Source organism: Grampus griseus (genome assembly GCF_964374135.1).
Source record: "Grampus griseus genome assembly, chromosome: 16".
Taxonomy (NCBI): Eukaryota; Metazoa; Chordata; class Mammalia; order Artiodactyla; family Delphinidae; genus Grampus; species Grampus griseus.
The window spans coordinates 22,460,751-22,480,014 of NC_139010.1; the positions used below are offsets into that span (position 1 = coordinate 22,460,751).

Sequence of the window (19,264 nt, forward strand, 5' to 3'; positions counted from 1 at the left end):
GGCCAGGTCTGAAACTTCCATCTCCAACTGTTTACAAGGAACTTTATAATTTGTTTATGTATGGGAAAATATGTCTTCAGCCTCATTAGTCACTTCTCATTTTATGACAAAAATTGTACATTTCTCTTTGTTTATTATGGATAAACTATGGCATGAGGGGAACTGAACAACTAAAGGAAGAACCAGGAGGGGGGTCTGAGTTTTGGAGCTGCCTAAAGAGCCACTCTGCTTCCAACAGCTAGCTCCTCAGAGCTCTACAAAAGACTAACTAAACTCAAGTCAACTAGAACACAACACTCAAATCTAATTCGGTAACTAACACCAGGAGTGGTCTGCTCCTGAGCAGAGGACCAGAGTACTCACTTTCTTTGCGAACGTCCTCAAGTGCCCCAGTAAGCTCTTCCTTTAAAACTGTGGCTTCTTGAGCAATCTTCTCTCCCTTGTCTAATAAATTCCAAGTTGCTTCCTCCACAGAAGCTAGAAGGACTCTGGCTCTTTTAGAACGTCCTTTTTTCCTGTTGGAAGGATTCTGGGGACAATTTACAAGTGTAGTAACCTAAAATTGGAAAAATACAAGTCACTCATTAGACAAATTGTGAAAGGAACACAGCCCTGGGATATCATAGCCCAGAACAAAAGGAAGTATTTCTTAATAACATGATTCATTCCCAACACTACTGGTACATTCCCAAAAGTCAGGTCAAGGCACCAAGAGCAGTATTACCAGCGACCACAGAGTTCCTAACTAAAGACAGGAAGGAAGGGAGGGACGGGGGGAGTGAGGAGGGGAGGGAGGAAGGAGGGATAGAGATTGAATCTCACCAAGTTTTACTATTGGACCAATGCAAAATACACAATACTCAATATATATGATTTGATATACATATAGCAAATGATTATTTATATCACTTTGTAGCCAGCAATCTATATTAAGAGGGAGGCAAAAATAATTATAATTAAGTCAATAAGTATTAATATATGTAGGTTAAGAATAGAGATTACTAGTGTTGGGGCGGGGGGTGCAGAACCACTCTGAAACGTGTAAAACAGTGGTTACTTCAGAAGGACAAAACCCAAATCTTTACTATGATCTACATTCTGGCCCTCTGTAAACTCTTTTACCTGTCTCCCACACTCCCCCCAAATCAGTTGGCCTCTCAAGCAATCAGGTCCTCCTCAAAGTACCCTATCAAGAGGCCTTCCCTGACCACCCCAATCCCCACCCTCTCCCACTCTGTCCCCTCACTACACGTTATAATTCTTCAGAACATTTATAGAGTCTGACATTTTTTATTTGTTCATGTATGTTTATGGCATCCTTCTAATACTAAAATGTAAACTCCATGAAAACAGGAAATGCGGTTTGTTCTCCCTCACTCGAACAATCACAAAGTAGTTGTTCAATAAATATTTCTTATATTAATGGCTTAATGAATGGGGTAGTTGAACAGAGGGACGTTTTGATGTCTATATTTTGAATTGCCTGAATATGTTAATAATGAGCATGTATTACTTCTGTAAATTTGTTTAAAATAAGAATAAACTCATGGGACTTCCCTGGTGGTACAGTCATTAAGAATCCGCCTGCCAATGCAGGGGACATGGGTTCAAGCCCTGGTCTGGAAATATCCCACATGCCACGGAGCACCTAAGCCTGTGTGCCACAACTACTGAACCTGCACTCTAGAGCCCACGGGTCAAAACTACTGAGTCTGCGTGCCACAATTACTGAAGCCCACACGCGTAAAGCCCGTGCTCCACAACAAGAGAAGCCACTGCAATGAGAAGCCCGTGCACCGCAACAAAGAGTAGCCCCCACTTGCCACGACTAGAGAAAGCCCACTCACAGCAATGAAGACCCAACACAGCCAAAAATAAATAAATTTTTATTTAAAAAATTAAAAGAATAATCTCATAATAAGAGCATTGTTTGGAGATAGAAATTAAGCACTTATATTTGTAAACAAAACCTTATACAAAATTACATTGTGAAAAATATCCATTTCTTAATTAAACCTTGAATTCCAAGAAAAAAATTTGGTTTACATTTTCATAAGCAAACCTGGAAGATCCCCATTGCAGAGGAAGAAAGAAAAAAACCTTTTATCCAGTATTTAAAATAGAAGACCTGAAAGTCTTATTGAAAGCTAGGCTGGTGCATGTCATCAAATAGCCAAGGCTTTTAACAAATATGCATCACGTCTTTGACAACAGACTATACATAATCCTTCCTGCTCTGCAGTCCCTGGAGATTTTGCTTGTTTATTATTAATGGAGCATTAAGTATTTGTTTATTTGGTTATCTGGACCCAGTTCTTAGCCAGGAACTGAGAAAGAACTTACAAGCTATGGGGGAAATATGTGGATGAAAATTGTTTTTGTCTGCTCTGCTATTCCCTTCCCCTGTCCAAAAGACCCTCTTCTTTATTCTAATTTGCTTTATTCCCATATTCACAACCCAGACTGGAGTTCCTTGTAGCAAGCCTTTATTTCCTTTCTTGGAAAATGAGAATAACCATATTATCCTATAAGATTATATGAAGTTTAAATAATATAAAGTGTTTTGTAAGATGCATAACATGACACAAAATTTGGATGCCATTTAATGTGTGTTTTCTAGTCCATTCCCCATGGAAACCTTGTCAAAGATGTTCTCTCTGGGTCTACCCATATCTTGCTCTTAGGGTCCCCCGTGCTAAATGTGATGAAGTCAATTAACAAAGCACATTCTATGTGCTTTACAAGCAGTCAAGTAGGGCCATGTGTCTTTATCATGCATTATGTAAAGATGATAATAAGTCTGATTTATTACATGGGTTTTCACATATTCCAAAAGACGAATATCTCGCTATTATCAATCTAATTTATATATCAAGAGTTAAAAGATACTTGCCCAGATAAAGACAAATTATAGCACCTTGTTTAAAACCTTTGTCTAAAACGAACAATAAGTATCATTGTCTAAAATCTTCCTTCAGAATTTATTTTAAGTGCCACAATTCATGACGCTTCCCACTGAACATTCCTCTATTGTTCTTTAGATCCTCCAAGCACCAAATGTTTTCCATAGAATAGCCTGAGCTTTGAAATTAAAATGAGCATTCCAGAAATGCTTCGTTCCTTATAATAAATGCCAGAGAAGTAAGAAATGTGAAAAGAACATTGTATAAGAACATTGTGCTTCCATCAAAAAAAAATGCAATTGCAACTTGTTCAAGTTTAAGCTGTCTTCTTTTTAAATACCCCAACATACAATAGTTATTTAATATTGATTAAACTAAAGTCATGATGCTTTCAATGATTCATTTTATTTCAGAAAGTAAATATGGCTTGGTAAGCCTGGAGGGGAAAAAAAGAAAGCTAAAACTTTTTTTTACCCCAAATCACCTATGGGGATCTAACTGACTCCCATAGGTGATTGTGACTACTGAAAGTAGATGATTCTCACCAAGGGTTGGAGGGTGCCTATGTTATTTGAAAAAGTCTCCCATCTCTTCAAGGAATACCAGCAAACAGTAAAATTAGCCCTGAAGTTATTTTGTAAAGTAATTCATATTTCTTTTTTCAATACAAAATCAGTTATATTTTTACAAATACAAAAATTTTAGTTGGAATTTACAGCAAAGATTATTCTAATATAGGCTCCAAGCCCACATCTTGCTAGTCTTTCTTTTATCACTGTGCACAACTGATCCCTTTCCCTCTTTATCAGACCTTAGGGGGTCCCTCTAATATGGATAATCTTTGACTTCAGGTGTGCATCTCTTAAAGAACTTGGGTTTATTCACTTTTCTTCAGTCTATAAATCTGTATTAGGCTTCATCATAGATACAGAATGAGCTCCCCACTGAAGTAGTCCTAAATTAGAGGCTTTGAGTAATATAAAAAGAAGAAATTCCCTACTTTATCCATTCTGCACATGTACAATTCCATAAAACCAGATGTATTTTAAGAGTATGTAATATTTATATATTGAAATTTAGAGTAACAAAAAATAAAAGGGCTTTCTAATCTTTCCTAATTCAAGTGTGCTTCCCTAGTTGCTCCAAACATACCGAAAATTAAGTTGTCCAAAAGACCCTTCTTCAAGTCATTGATAATTTCAACTGTTCCTTATTTCCTACAAAAGCAACTTTCACTGTGTTAACAAAAGTACTGGGAAAGACTGAAATGTTAAGAATCCAGAAAATATATATCCTTCGATTAACATTCAGCACTCCCCCAAAACCAAATACAATTTTCTTTTATTTCCTTTTAAGCCAATAAACATTTATTGAGCACATATTATGTTCAAAACAATATCCTAGCCATTTAGAAAATAAAGATAAAGAAGCTTCAGTATGGTGATATGAAGGGTACACAACTAGCTGCAATATAAAAGGCAGAATAACTGCTTAAACTTATAAGTAAAAAGAAGTGCTGAAGAGATGATAAACATTCACAAGGATTAAGCAGGGCTTCCAAAAAGAGCCATTAAAGACAGATGGTTTTCTGGCATGACAGATAGAGGGGAAGGCGAGCCAGGTGAAGGGGACCATGTACAAAGGGGAAGAGATGGAAATTATTTTTGTCTGAGAGTAGCAGACAGTCAAGTTTGGCAGACTACGGGGTAAAAACAGGAAATTGGTTCACAAATCAGTCTAGGAAGTAGGTGGTAGCTTAAATACAAAAAGTGCTGAAAGTCAAGGAAAGAGTTAATATTCAATTTAATAGGCAATAGACACTTCACACAGCATACCCAAAGTGGAAACCTTCTTCCACCAACCTGCCTTTCTTTCATCTGTTTCTTACCTCAGGCACTGACACCTCTAGCCTAAGGCAGAAACCCAGAGGTCATCTGGGCTACTCCCTCTCTCTTATCCTCCTCTCCAGGTTCTTTATATTGTCTCTTTAAAAGCTTTGTTGCTGGGGGACCTTCAAGATGGTGAAAGAATAAGACGCGGAGATCACCTTCCTCCCCAAAAATACATCCACATGTGGAACAACTCCTACAGAACACCTACTGAACGCTGGCAGAAGACCTCAGACTTCCCAAAAGGCAGGGAACAGATGCCCTCAGGCACCCTACAAGCAGAGGCTGGGCCAAATCCAAAGCTGAACCCCAGGAGCTGTGCAAACAAAGAAGAGAAAGGGAAATTTCTCCCACCAGCCTCAGAAGCAGCAGATTAAATCTCCACAATCAACTTGATGTAGCTTGCATGTCTGGAATACCTGAATAGACAAGGAATCATCCCAAAATTGAGGCGGTGGACCTTGGGAGCAACTGTAGACTTGGGGTTTGCTTTCTGCATCTACTTTGTTTTTGGTTTTATCTTTATCTACGTTTAGTATTTAGAGCTTATTATCATTGGTAGATTTGTTTATTGATTTAGTTGCCCTTCACATAATAATCAAACACATAATAATCAAACTATCAAAAATTAAATTTAAAAAAATATATTAAAAGCAGCAAAGGAAAAACAACAAAAAACACACAAGGGAATCTCCATAAGGTTAACAGCTGATTTTTCAGCAGAAACTCTGCAAGCCAGAAGGGAGTGGCAGGACATATTTAAAGTGATGAAAGAGAAAAACCTACAACCAAGATTACTCTACCCAGCAAGGATCTCATTCAGATTTGATGAAGAAATTAAAACCCTTATAGACAAACAAAAGCTGAGAGAGTTCAGCACCACCGAACCAGCTTTACAACAAATGCTAAAGGAACTTCTCTAGGCAAGAAACACAAGAGAAGGAAAAGACCTACAATAACAAACCCAAAACAATTAAGAAAATGGTATTGGAAAATACATATCGATAATTACCTTAAATGTAAATGGATTAAATGCTCCCACCAAAAGACATAGACTGGCTGAAAGGATACAAAAACAAGACCCATATATACGCTGTCTACGAGAGACCCACTTCAGACCTAGGGACACATACAGACTGAAAGTGAGGGGATGGAAAAAGATATTCCATGCAAAGGGAAATCAAAAGAAAGCTGGAGTAGCAATTCTCGTATCAGAAAAAATAGACTTTAAAATAAAGACTATTACAAGAGACAAAAAATGGCACTACCTAATGATCAAGGGGTCAATCCAAGAAGAAGATATAACAATTGTAAATATCTATGAACCCAACATAGGAGCACCTCAATACATAAGGCAAATGCTAACAGCCATAAAAGGGGAAATAGACAGTAACAAAATCATAGTAGGGGACTTTAACACCCCACTTTCACCAATGGACAGATCATCCAAAATGAAAATAACTAAGGAAACACAGCTTTAAATGATACATTAAACAAGATGGACTTAATTGATATTAATAGGATATTCCATCCAAAAACAACAGAATACACTTTCTTCTCAAGTGCTCATGAAACATTCTCCAGGGTAGATCATACCTTGGGTCACAAATCAAGCCTGATTCTGCCTGCAGAATCAGTTAATAAATGAAAGATCTAATTCCACAGCTAACCTAGAAGTGGATAACTGTGGGATCAATCTGAATCTGTGGAGGAAAAGGTTCAAAAAAAAGTATTCACAGAAGTGAAGTGGATCAGAGGTGATCAGAGAACCCAGAACAACAGGGCAACAACATTGGAGTAAGTAAAAAAAAAAAAAGAGTCTGATAGAATAAAAGGCCTAGGAAGCAAGCTAAGAAGAGGTGAAGCATGTTCCACGACTGACATCTGCCCATAGCTAAGTTCAAAGCTATCACGTTCTGGTGGTGGGGGCATCCCTTGTATGTTCACCATACACACTCCCAATGGACTTGTGCTATTTTAATCAAATAGCTACCAGATTTTCTTATCTTTATTTTAATTTAAGAAGTGGCTTCCTTTTTCTCAACTATTTGTTTCTCAAGGAATACTATAGCTTAACAACTTTCCCATGGGAGCAGTTTTCTAGCAGTAAAGGAATGCAGAAATTGAATAATTCACTTTATTAGAATCAACTATACTGAATCACCTTAAACTTTAAAGCATTAGAGAGGCAGAATTAAGTTTATTTCTTCATCCTACTGTAAAAATAACATCTTTATACTTATTAAGCCTTGGACATATAAGTAGTTAAAAGACATTTACTTTACTAACTTTCAAGATTACTTGTTAAGATTATAGTCAAAACTCCAATATTTGATTATAATCTACAAGAACACTATATGTGTGCAGACTTGTCTTTGAGATTTTCTTGGAAGCTTCAAGATTAATTCTGACATAAATTCTATTGATAGAAAAAACAGCAAGGATGAAAAAAAGAAGCTTGGAGATAAAACCAAAGAAATATAAGTAAATGGCATCATGCTCATTCAAAATGACCTATAAAAATGACAGAAATCAACCACAAACAAATGAAATCTGAATTATTTTCTGAAAGAAACAAAGGAAATTATATTCTAGGAAGTTAAGAAGCCAAAGCAGGTCCTCTCCCTGCTACCCGGAAGTCAATCAGATCTCTCTGTAGAAATGAACCCTTTGGGCATCAAGGCATCTATTTTTTTTTTCCCTTGGCTAAAAGAGAGGAGAAAGAAATTATGCTGAGAGTGCAGTATGGCAGAGAGGTTCTGCATAGGAGTCAGGGAGAAAAGAAGGACATGGCGCTGAGAGGACTAAGGATTAACAGTTTCCATCCAGACACTTGGACAAGGAGAGGAAGGAGATTAGGGGAAAAGCCGAAAGGGGTTGTTCTCATAAGCAACTTTATGTGATTCTAGGTACATGATTCATTGGGACCCAGATGACAGAGTGAAGCACAGTTAGGAAGAGAGGTATTCTCCCCTCTTATGAAGGAGCCCAGTTCTGCTACCTTGAAGAGAGGTATTCTCCCCTCTTATGAAGGAGCCCAGTTCTGCTACCTTCAGGATTCGAAGCTTTAGAGGCATTGGGACCTTGGCATGTACTTTTCTAGTCTTAAAATGGGTATCATTGGCAGTTACCTCCCACACATCAATAAGATGCAACCAGCCAAAATGGAAAAACATGGTGGATAGACTGCTTTGGGGGCACTGGTGAGTCAAACCTCAGAGACTCCAAAAATTGGAGATGAAGAGAAGAGCAGCAGAGAAGCTTTGAAGGAAAATCTCCATTCTAGCATAAGTAAGTGAGGGCAATTATAAGAACCCTGGCTTGCTGCTACTAACAGAACTTCTTTTGAACTTTCAGCCACTGAGGAGATTGGAGGCCAGGGAATCTGATGACATAAGGAAGACAGGCATCGGGCCTACCACGGCCCATGCTCAAGGGAACTGGAAACTGTGAGGCCCCACAGAGGCTAGAGTATTATTCTGAGACTAGTTTGTGGTTTAGAAATTGGAAAGATCCAATTAAAACCATGGTAACTAGGTAATCTTACTGCCCCTCAACAGCAGGAGTTTGTGGATCTAAACTTGAAAACTGCTCCAATAGAACTTTCCTCCATGTCTCTATTTCTTTCTGTGTGTCTTTCAGCTTTGCACATGATATAATTGTTTAACGGTAGGTAACTGCATAACTCTCCCCAAAGTCAATTCCCCAAAGAGAGGATGGCAATTGGATCAATTCACCATCATCCCCCAGAGGCAGAGCTCTCATGACAGATTGCCTCACAGGCTTCTTGTCAACCTATAATTGTCAATAAGACAGTTGCCCATCCTGATAAAGTCAGCTGTGATCAGGGTGGAAAGGTGACTAGTCATTAGATGCAAAGTTAACAAACAAGGAACCCTTAAAAAGGAGACAATGGAAAGATAATAGTTTTTAGGGCTGTTCACAAATATTCCCATTCTCCTGGGCACAGGGCAAGATCACACACCTAGCATCCCCACTGACCACATAACTTTCTCTGACAAAAGCAATGTGAGTGGAACTGACATATGTCATATCCAGGTGGACATTTTAGGAGCCCTTGCAAGATTCATAATATTCTCTTTCCCTGTTGTAACCATAGTGGAAATAAATATTGAGATGGAATCTACATTAGCCTGGGTCCCTGAGTGCCTGTATTAAAGCAGAGACCCCCAGCCAACTCACATTAAAAATGTAGCTTGGGGCTTCCCTGGTGGCGCAGTGGTTGAGAGTCCGCCTGCCGATGCAGGGGACACGGGTTCGTGCCCTGGTCCGGGAAGATCCCATGTGCCGCAGAGCGGCTGGGCCCATGAGCCATGGCCGCTGAGCCTGCGTGTCCGGAGCCTGTGCTCCACAACGGGAGAGGCCACAGCAGTGAGAGGCCCGCGTACCGCAAAAAAAAAAAAAAAAAAAAAAAAAAAATGTAGCTTGACAATCCCACTATTGGGCATATACCCTGAGAAAACCATAATTCAAAAAGAGACAAGTACCACAATGTTCATTGCAGCACTATTTACAATAGCCAGGAAGCAACCTAAGTGTCCATCGACAGATGAATGGATAAAGAAGATGTGGCACATATATACAATGGAATATTAGCCATAAAAAGAAGTGAAACTGAATTATTTGTAGTGAGGTGGATGTACCTAGAGTCTGTCATACAGAGTGAAGTAAGTCAGAAAGAAAAAAACAAATACTGTATCCTAACACATATATATGGAATCTAAAAAACAACAAAAATAATGGTTTTGACAAACCTAGGGGCAGGACAGGAATAAAGATGCAGACGTAGAGAATGGACTTGAGGATACAGGGACGGGGAAGGGTAAGCTGGGACGAACTGAGAAAGTAGCATTGACATATATACACTACCAAATGTAAAATAGATAGCTAGTCAGAAGCAGCCACATCGCACAGGAAGATCAGCTCGGTGCTTTGTGACCGCGCAGAGGGGTGGGATAGGGAAGGTGGGAGGGAGATGCAAGAGGGAGGGGATTTGGGGATATATGTATACATATAGCTGATTTAATTTGTTATACAGCAGAAACTAACACACCATTGTAAAGAAATTATACTCCAATAAAGATGCTAAAAAATAAAATAAAATAAAGGGGAGGCATCCCTTAAGAAATGAGGGAAAAAAATGTAGCTTGAGCAGGAAACGAACTTTTGTTAAGCCTCAGAGATTTGGGAGTTGTCTTATCACAGCATAGCCTAGCTTATGCTGACTGATAAAAAGTTGAGCAGATACTCTTCAACTTGACCCAATGAGTATTATAGAGTACATAAAAACCATTCCTAAGGGACTCCAAGAAATAGATGTGAAACACTATCGAAGTGGAAACCTTGAAAAGGCTAAGAGGTCCTATAAGAGTTAGAGGTGGGAGCCAGAGGAATAATGTTTATTACTATTGATCTAACTCTATATTCACCACTTGAAAACATGGGATATATTTACATCAGAAAATATATTTGAATCTTCGCCCCAAAAAAGATCTTCTATCTCATAGGAGATAACATTATAAGGAGCTTGTTATTGTTCTTATCTTAAAGTATTTTAAATTAATTCTTCTAGCTCACATTCGACATGAATCTGACACATAGCAAATTATATTTTGTGGCAAATAAGATTATAGACAGTTCCATTATGTAATGACTGTAGCATGATTTAAGCAGTTTATATCTCCTTCAGAGAGTATACAACATAGAGATGTAAATTCTTTTCATTGCAATTCTGCATAGACTTTCTGCAGTGCATTGCCAAACTTGGATCTTGAAAGTGATAAAGTACAGATGCCTACAGTTGCAATCATAAAAATGTAATTGCTGAGAAAAAAATTATTTCTGATCCATTGGAGGAATTTATTACAGAGGGATGAAACTGTGTAAGTTATCACACACAGAAAATGAAAGTGAATGATTGAAATATATCCCAGGCTGAACATCCCTGCAAAATGACCTAGTGATTTACCTGTCCCCAAGAGAAAAAAAAATAGATTAAAGATAAATCAAGTTTGGTGGGGAAGACTCTGGTAACTATAAAAAGAGCAGAATAAAGATTTATGAATAAATGAATTTAGAAGTCAGAGTGACATAACAGTATCTATGACTAATTACTCCAAAAATTAAAACATAGTTTTGACTTTGAGTTATATACAGAGATGGTAAGTAATTTCTGTGAAACCTTGAAAGCAAAGGAATATAACATGAAGATAAATAATGATGAAAGGTGAAAAATTTTTAATGGGGTTACTAAACTGATAATATTATCTGGTGGCATTATGAACTTAAAGATCATTGAATTCTTTTGGAATGTTTTCCACTATAATCAAAGACTATATGACATGCTTAAAATAAACCATGTAACTATTTCAAATTAAACACTCTCTGAAAAAAAGGAATATGATGAGATATTTAGTATGATGCTATTCTAGGAAAAAAACCTTTAATATAATTTAATGGAATTTTTTACTTGTATTAATAGGTAATACATGATCAAAGTGACAGATACAAGAAGGTTATGCATCAAATCCAAAAAGGTTAGTTATTTTAATTTAATAACTTTGAAATGTGCTGTTTTTTTATAAGGAGAAACCCATTATAATGAAAATCAAGAGTGTATGCAAATAATTTTGATGTACAAAAAGTCTCCTTTATGAGATAGTTCCTGAAAATAGTAAATATTCTATAAATTATTTACATTTTTAATTTCATTTTACTTGAGTATTACTAAGATCTAGAAACTTTTCTTCTGAGATATTGGTGAAGTAGTATACCAAACTTCCTTGAAGATAAAATTAGCACTTACACTTTCATGTAACTGAGAACTATCTGGCATACAATAAGTACTAATTTCTCTTCCCCTGACTCATTTACTTGCAGATCATGAAAAGTCTGAATCCAGGCATCACATTAAAAGCCCTCTAAAATTAGCATAATCACACTTTTCAAAAGAGTTAAATTTCTTCTAATCAAGGTTATCTTCACCCTTCAGGTAATTTTCACCCTTCTAATTTTCTAGGTGGATTCAATAAATGTTTATAGATTAAATAGTTTTTAAACATGCCAGAAAAATACACCTATATTGTGAACAGCATACTCTTTAATGTGAATTTACCGAGAACACTCTCTATTGACTGCTGTATCAAGGTACTTGAATAAAGCAAAATACCTATTGATTTCATTTAGAATATAAAAAGTAGTTTCTCCATAATGATACTTGCTCTGTTCCTAAGAAATATGTCAGCAGCCTTTGTGATTAACAAGTCTTAAGTCCAGCTCTAATGTTCCATATTTATAGTACAAATAAGGGTTATGCAGTGGCATTAATGTACTTGGCCTTTACCAGCCATCTCCAAAATGAAGGTCATTTCCCCACCCCACCCCCAGTAATTGCACTGGAACAAAATCGGAAATAAATTGTGAGAACTCGCTTAATACCTTCTCCAAACTCTTCCAAAAAATTGCAGAGGAAGGAAAACCCCAAACTCATTCTATGAGGCCACCATCACCCTGATACCAAAACCAGACAAAGATAGTACAAAAAAAGAAAATTACAGACCAATATCACTGATGAATACAGGTGCAAAAATCCTCAACAAAATACTAGCAAACAGAATCCAACAACACATTAAAAGGATCATACACCATGATCAAGTGGGATTTATCCCAGAGATGCAAGGATTCTTCAATATATGCAAATCAATCAATGTGATACACCATATTAACAAATTGAAGAAGAAAAACCATATGATCATCTCAATAGATGCAGAAAAAGCTTTTAACAAAATTCAACACCCATTTATGATAAAAACTCTCCAGAAAGTGGGCATAGAGGGAACCTACTTCAACATAATAAAGGCCATATATGACAAACCCACAGCAAACATCATTCTCAATGGTGAAAAACTGAAAGCATTTCCTCTAAGATCAGGAACAAGGCAAGGATTCCACTCTCACCACTATTATTCAACATAGTTTTGGAAGCCCTAGGCATGGCAATCAGAGAAGAAAAAGAAATAAAAGGAATATAAATTGGAAAAGAAGAAGTAAAACTGTCACTGTTTACAGATGACATGATACTATACATAGAGAATCCTAAAGATGCCACCAGAAAACTACTAGAGCTAATCAATGAATTTGGTAAAGTTGCAGTATACAAAACTAATGCACAGAAATCTCTTGCATTCCTATACACTGATGATGAAAAATCTGAAAGAGAAATTAAGGAAACACTGCCACTTACCATTGCAACAAAAAGAATAAAATACCTAGGAATAAACCTACCTAGGGAGACAAAAGACCTGCATGCAGAAAACTATAAGACACTGATGAAAGAAATTAAAGATGATACCAACAGATGGAGAGATATACCATTTTCTTGGATTGGAAGAATCAATATTGTGAAAATGACTACACTACCCAAAGCAATCTACAGATTCAATGCAATCCCTATCAAATTACCAATGGCACTTTTTATGAAACTAGAACCAAAAAATCTTAAACTTTGTATGGAGACACAAAAGACCCCGAATAGCCAAAGCAGTCTGGAGAGAAAAAAACATCACTGGAGGAATCAGACTCCCTGTCTTCAGACTCCACTACAAAGCAACAGTAATCAAGAAAATATGGTACTGGCACAAAAACAGAAATATAGATCAATGGAACAGGATAGAAAGCCCAGAGATAAACCCACACACATATGGTCAACTAATGTATGACAAAGGAGGCAAGGATATACAATGGAGAAAAGACAGTCTCTTCAATAAGTGGTGCTGGGGAAACTGGACAGGTACATGTAAAAGAATGAAATTAGAACACTCCCTAACACCATACACAAAAATAAACAAAATGGATTAGAGACCTAAATGTAAGACTGGACACTATAAAACTCTTAGAGGAAAACATAGGCAGAACACTCTGACATAAATCACAGCAAGATCTTTTTTGATCCACCTCCTAGAATAATAGAAATAAAAACAAAAATAAACAAAGGGGACCTAATGAAACTTCAAAGCTTTTGCACAGCAAAGGAAACCATAAACAAGACGAAAAGAAAACCCTCAGAATGGGAGAAAATATTTGCAAATGAATCATCAGACAAAGGGTTAATCTCCAAAATATATAAACAGCTCATGCAGCTCAATATTAAAAAAACAAACAACCCAATCCAAAAATGGGCAGAAGACCTAAATACACATTTCTCCAAAGAAGCCATACAGACTGCCAACAAACACATGAAAGAATGCTCAACATCATTAATCATTAGAGAAATGCAAATCAAAACTACAATGAGCTATCATCTCACACCAGTCAGAATGGGCATCATCAGAAAATCTACAAACAACAAATGCTGGAGAGGGTGTGGAGAAAAGGGAACCCTCTTGCACTGTTGGTGAGAACGTAAATTGATACAGCCACTATGGAGAACGGTATGGAGGTTCCTTAAAGAACTAAAAATAGAATTACCATATAATCCAGCAATCCCACTACTGGGCATATACCCTGAGAAAACCATAATTCAAAAAGAGTCATGTACTGCAATGTTCATTGCAGCACTATTTACAATAGCCAGGACATGGAAGCAACCTAAATGCCCATTGACAGACGAATGCATAAAGAAGATGTGGTACATATATACAATGGAATATGACTCAGCCATAAAAAGGAACGAAATTGGGTCATTTGTAGAGATGTGGATGCATCTAGAGACTGTCATACAGTCAGAAAGACAAAAACAAATACCGTATATTAACGCATATATGTGAAACCTAGAAAATGGTACAGATGAACCGGTTTTCAGAGCAGAAATTGAGACACAGAAGTAGAGAAAAAACACATGGACACCAAGGCGGGATAGCAGCAAGGGGTGTGGTGTGATGAATTGGGAGATTGGGATTGACATGTATACACTGATGTGTATAAAATGGATGAGTAATGAGTAATAAAAAAAAAATTTAATTAAAACAAACAAACAAAAAAAAACCTTCTCCAAAACACTTGGTAATATATATGAAAAAGCATAAGAATTCTCTTATCTTGGCCACTTACTTTTACATTTAGTAACTAATCCTAAGGAAACAATTTGAACGGATGACAAAAATTTATGTACGAAGATGTTCAGAAGAGCATTATTTATAATGGTAAAAAACTGAAACAACCTAAATGTCCAAAAACGAGAGGCTACTTTAAAAAACTATGGTGCAGCCATATAAAGGATAATTAAACAGCAGTTTTGTTAAATCTCATTCTTACAAAGAATGAGGAAATTATTAAAATATCATTTTAAATAGAAGAATGAGATAAAAGCTATAATGAGATAAAAGCTATATATACAGTACCATCTCCACCTTGTACATATATATATGCTTTATATATTTAAGATATATCTACATTCTTTAATATTATAAAGTACTAAGAAGATAACAAAAATCACCCATTATTTTACTGTACTGGAAGTACATGCATCACAATATTAATGTTTACCTCTTACTGTTAAAATTGTATTTTTTTATTTTCTGGTTTTTCATTGGGTTTTTGTTTTGTTTTGTTTTGCTTTTCCTATTTTTTTAGTGAACTCTATTAGAAAAACAATGAACATGTTTGTTTGTTTCTTTTTAACATGAGACCATTCTGTGGGTGGCTAAGATAGGGACTTCAGTGGAGTCTCAGAATCATCTAATATCAATTTCATACCAGATATTAGTGCCTTTTAGATGCCAAAGTTCATGACTAAGCTATCATCAGTGAGGCACTTGTTTTGAATTGTCTTTCCAGTAGGAGATATCGACTGTGGTAAGTAAAAAAGTGTACAAAGCCTATTCTCAGAGCTACTCCCCTCCCCACCATCCACCTCACAAAGAATACAAGCAGATTTTTAAATTATCAGAGGTAAGGTCACTATTGATTCTCACTTAAGAAACCCTTGAGTACTTCAAGGCCTTAGAAAAAGGGACAATTTGTCTTAGGACGTATGACGTAAGGTGGCCTAAAGGGAGGTTTCCTCACAAATTTTGGGTTAAAAACAAGAAATTTAAATCTATATTATAGTATAAGTTTCTTAAAGCTCTGCTTTAAGAAAAGCCAATGAATAAACTCTGGGCTTACGTAATAAATAAGTCAGAGAATCATTATGCATATTATCAAGGAATTATTTACTTTATGAAAGACTTTATCACAGAATGCCTTAAATCTCTGCTTTTCTCATACATTTTGGTATTTCAAAAATAATTTCCTATTTGACAAATGAGCCACCATGTACTTTGGGGCAAGTTACTGAAATTCTCTAGGCTGTTTCCTCATCTATGTAACAAGGATGGTTTTAATCATGCTGCCTGCCTCACTCAGTTTTCATGACTATCAAACAAGATAATTTACATAAAGTTACTTTGAAAATTTCATACGCATATTATTACTTCTGTTGCTTTTAAAAGAGAATCTGGGGAGGAACTTTCAGAATTTTATCATTACTATTACTAAGTACATACTTTTGTACACTTTAAAAACATTTTGAAGGACAATTTTAGATAACATATTCATTCTACAAAAATCAAATCTTTCCTTAGTTCATTATCTATTTTTCCTATGTTTTTTAGTTCTTTTTCAGTTACTACATGTTGTAATTTCCATGGTATTAATACCTGGATTATGAGAGGCTCCAGCAGCTTCTCTACGGTGAATGTCTGGACCTGCAGATCCTGAGGATTGACATTCAGTGTGATTGGTGTTTCAGCTGACATGACTGCCTGGGCACAAAAACAAAAAGACACTTATTAATAAAGAAAAATACCTTCTAAAGGAAAGCACTAATGAAAATCATAGTGTACATGAGATTAGTATTCAAGCACCTCCTCCTGCTATCAGTTGTAGCCCTCAGAGGACCAGGGTGCCAAGTCCACCTACAGAGAAACAAGATATTCCCCAACTGTTCTCTGAGGTCATGCTTCTGGGCTTAGGTCCTCTGACAAATTAATCTACACTAGTATGTTCATGACTGAAATAATAACCAGCCAAGGTGACTTTGCATTTGATCAGGAGTCTTAAGTGAAAAAGAATGGCTGAGTTGGTGAGACATATCTTACAGCAAGCAAGTGCTTTGACTTCCATGAACTCATAGCACTGAGACAGCCAGAGCCCATATTTTGCCTATTGTTAATGACAACTCAGATGAGGAATCAGATAGGAATTTGGAAGACAGGTGCTACGTCTCTACAGGTGCTATGTCTCTATTTGTCTGGGGAATTGTTTGAGGGTTTTGATTTGGAGAAGAAAGTTTGGGGCAATTTACTTTCCTGTACAGAAAAAAAGCTAATATAAATTGGCATTGTTATTATAAAATGACAAATCTGAGAAGGCACTGATATTTGAGCAAGACAAAATAAGAAAAAAATTGCAAGCCATTCTTTAAGACATGAACATTAATCTTAAAAGTCGATGCAGTGAGATTTTCGCATAAGAATACATATATATATCAAATGACCATATGTGGAATTTCATAACATATCCAAAGTAACACATCCGCCGTGAAGACTATTACCCAAATCACTAAGCCCGCAGATTTGTATTAACTTGTTCACAGTCAATAATCACCCAGCAAGTATTTACTGAAGGCTCACGGAGATAAACAGTAAGAAACACATCTATCCTATATATAACTTAGCCTATTAAAAATAAACTTAGAGTCTACAGGAATGTGTGTTACTATCAATGCACAAATCTTTCCATTTAACTGTTACCTATTTTCTTTCAAAGTTTCCTATACTTGCAGGCTAAGAGAACATAAGAATCTGCCCCTAGAAAATATCTTGATATTCCCTACAATACTCATTGAAACTAAAACAAAAAAAGAATTAGAATGCATTACTTTTACTTTAGTTTCTCTATTTATTATTTTAGATATAAGGGCAGATAATTGTTTTGTTTTTAGTTGACTGGTTGATTCTATGAATGGACTATGGATGGATAGATGAATGAGTGAAAGAATGAATGAATGAATGAGGACACATTTTCATGGTGTCTCTTTTATCGAGAATCAGTCCTTTTAAGACTCCTCTCACTCTCAGTGATTCTAGGAAAGATGATTGTTCTTTTTCCTATACCTATGCCTCCAACCTCTAAGGGAAATCAGAATCTCAGGGTAGGGCCCATGTTCCCTCCCAACTTCTTCCCCTGAGAGTCTACTCCCATTCTCCTCCAACCCTTTCTCCACTCCCACTGGTCTAGTTCCATAAAATCAGCATATCTTTGCTCTTCAACCTCTCCCACTCACTGGACCCTTCCCCTGGATCCATAAATGTGTTACTGTATATAACCAAAGATAATAATGATGTCTTTGTGTACATGTAACTGAAAAGATCAGTGCTTCACCAAGGCCTTTCCACACCACATATCTGATACATGTGCAGAGAGAGATGCACAAACAGAACCACCCTATAACAAAAACTCTTCCTTCTTGGATCTTATCTTAATGTAATCTAATTCTTAGATTAGTAATAACAATTTTTTTAAATAGAGACAAATACTATAGAACCTAGAAGTCTTACTGCTCTCCAAATATTGGGCTGGCCAAAAGGTTTGTTCGGTTTTTTTCCATAAGATGGCTCTAGTAGCACTTAGTTGTCTTTAACTTCATTCAAAACAATTTTGTTAGATTGTATGTGACAGCTGTCGTATCAGCGTGCATTTAAAAAAGACATCAAAATTGATGAATTTTTGTGTAGCCATTTTAATATTGAAGATGGAAGAAAAAAGGCAACATGTTCAGCATGTTATGCTTTATTATTTCAAGAAAAGTAAAAAAACAACCGAAATGCAAAAAAAAAAGATTTGCGCAGTGTATGGAGAAGGTGCTGTGAATGATCAAACATGTCAAAAGTGGTTTGTGAGGTTTCGTGCTGCAGATTTCTTGCTGTACGATGCTCCATGGCCGGGCAGACCAGTTGAAGATGACAGCGATAAAATAGAGACATTAACTGAGAACAATCAATGTTATACCACATGGGAGACAGCCGACATACTCAAAATATCCAAATCAAGCGCTGAAAATCATTTGCACCAGCTTGGTTATGTTCATTGCTTTGATGTTTGGGTTCCACATTAAGTTAAGCAAAAAAAACCTTCTTGACCATTTTTTCTCATGCAATTCTCTACTTAAACGTAATGAAAATGTTCCGTTTTTTAAAGAAATTGTGACCAGTAATGAAAAAGTGGATACTGTACAATAATGTGGAATGGAAGAGATCGTGGAGCAAGCGAAATGAACCACCACCAACCACACCAAAGGCTGGTCTTCATCCAAAGAAGGTGATGTTGTGTATATGGTGGGATTGGAAGGTAAGTCTTCTATTATGAGCTCCTTCTGGAAAACCAAACAATTAATTCCAACAAGTACTGCTCCCAAGTAGACCAATAAAAAACAGCACATGATGAAAAGCGTCCAGAATTAGTCAACAGAAA

At 36.5% G+C, this 19,264-nt stretch overlaps 1 protein-coding gene across 1 annotated transcript in view; it reads right to left on the minus strand.

Moving 5' to 3' along the window:
- Nucleotides 1-19,264, minus strand: part of CTNNA3 (catenin alpha 3) — a 1,586,247-nt gene that overhangs the window by 1,552,831 nt on the left and 14,152 nt on the right. The window contains exons 2-3 of the mRNA XM_082673107.1: nt 16,450-16,554; nt 364-556 (exon numbers count right to left, since the gene is read on the minus strand). Of these exons, the coding sequence (XP_082529233.1) occupies nt 364-556; nt 16,450-16,548 (292 nt within the window). The 5' untranslated portion in view covers nt 16,549-16,554. The remainder of the gene's footprint in view (nt 1-363; nt 557-16,449; nt 16,555-19,264) is intronic.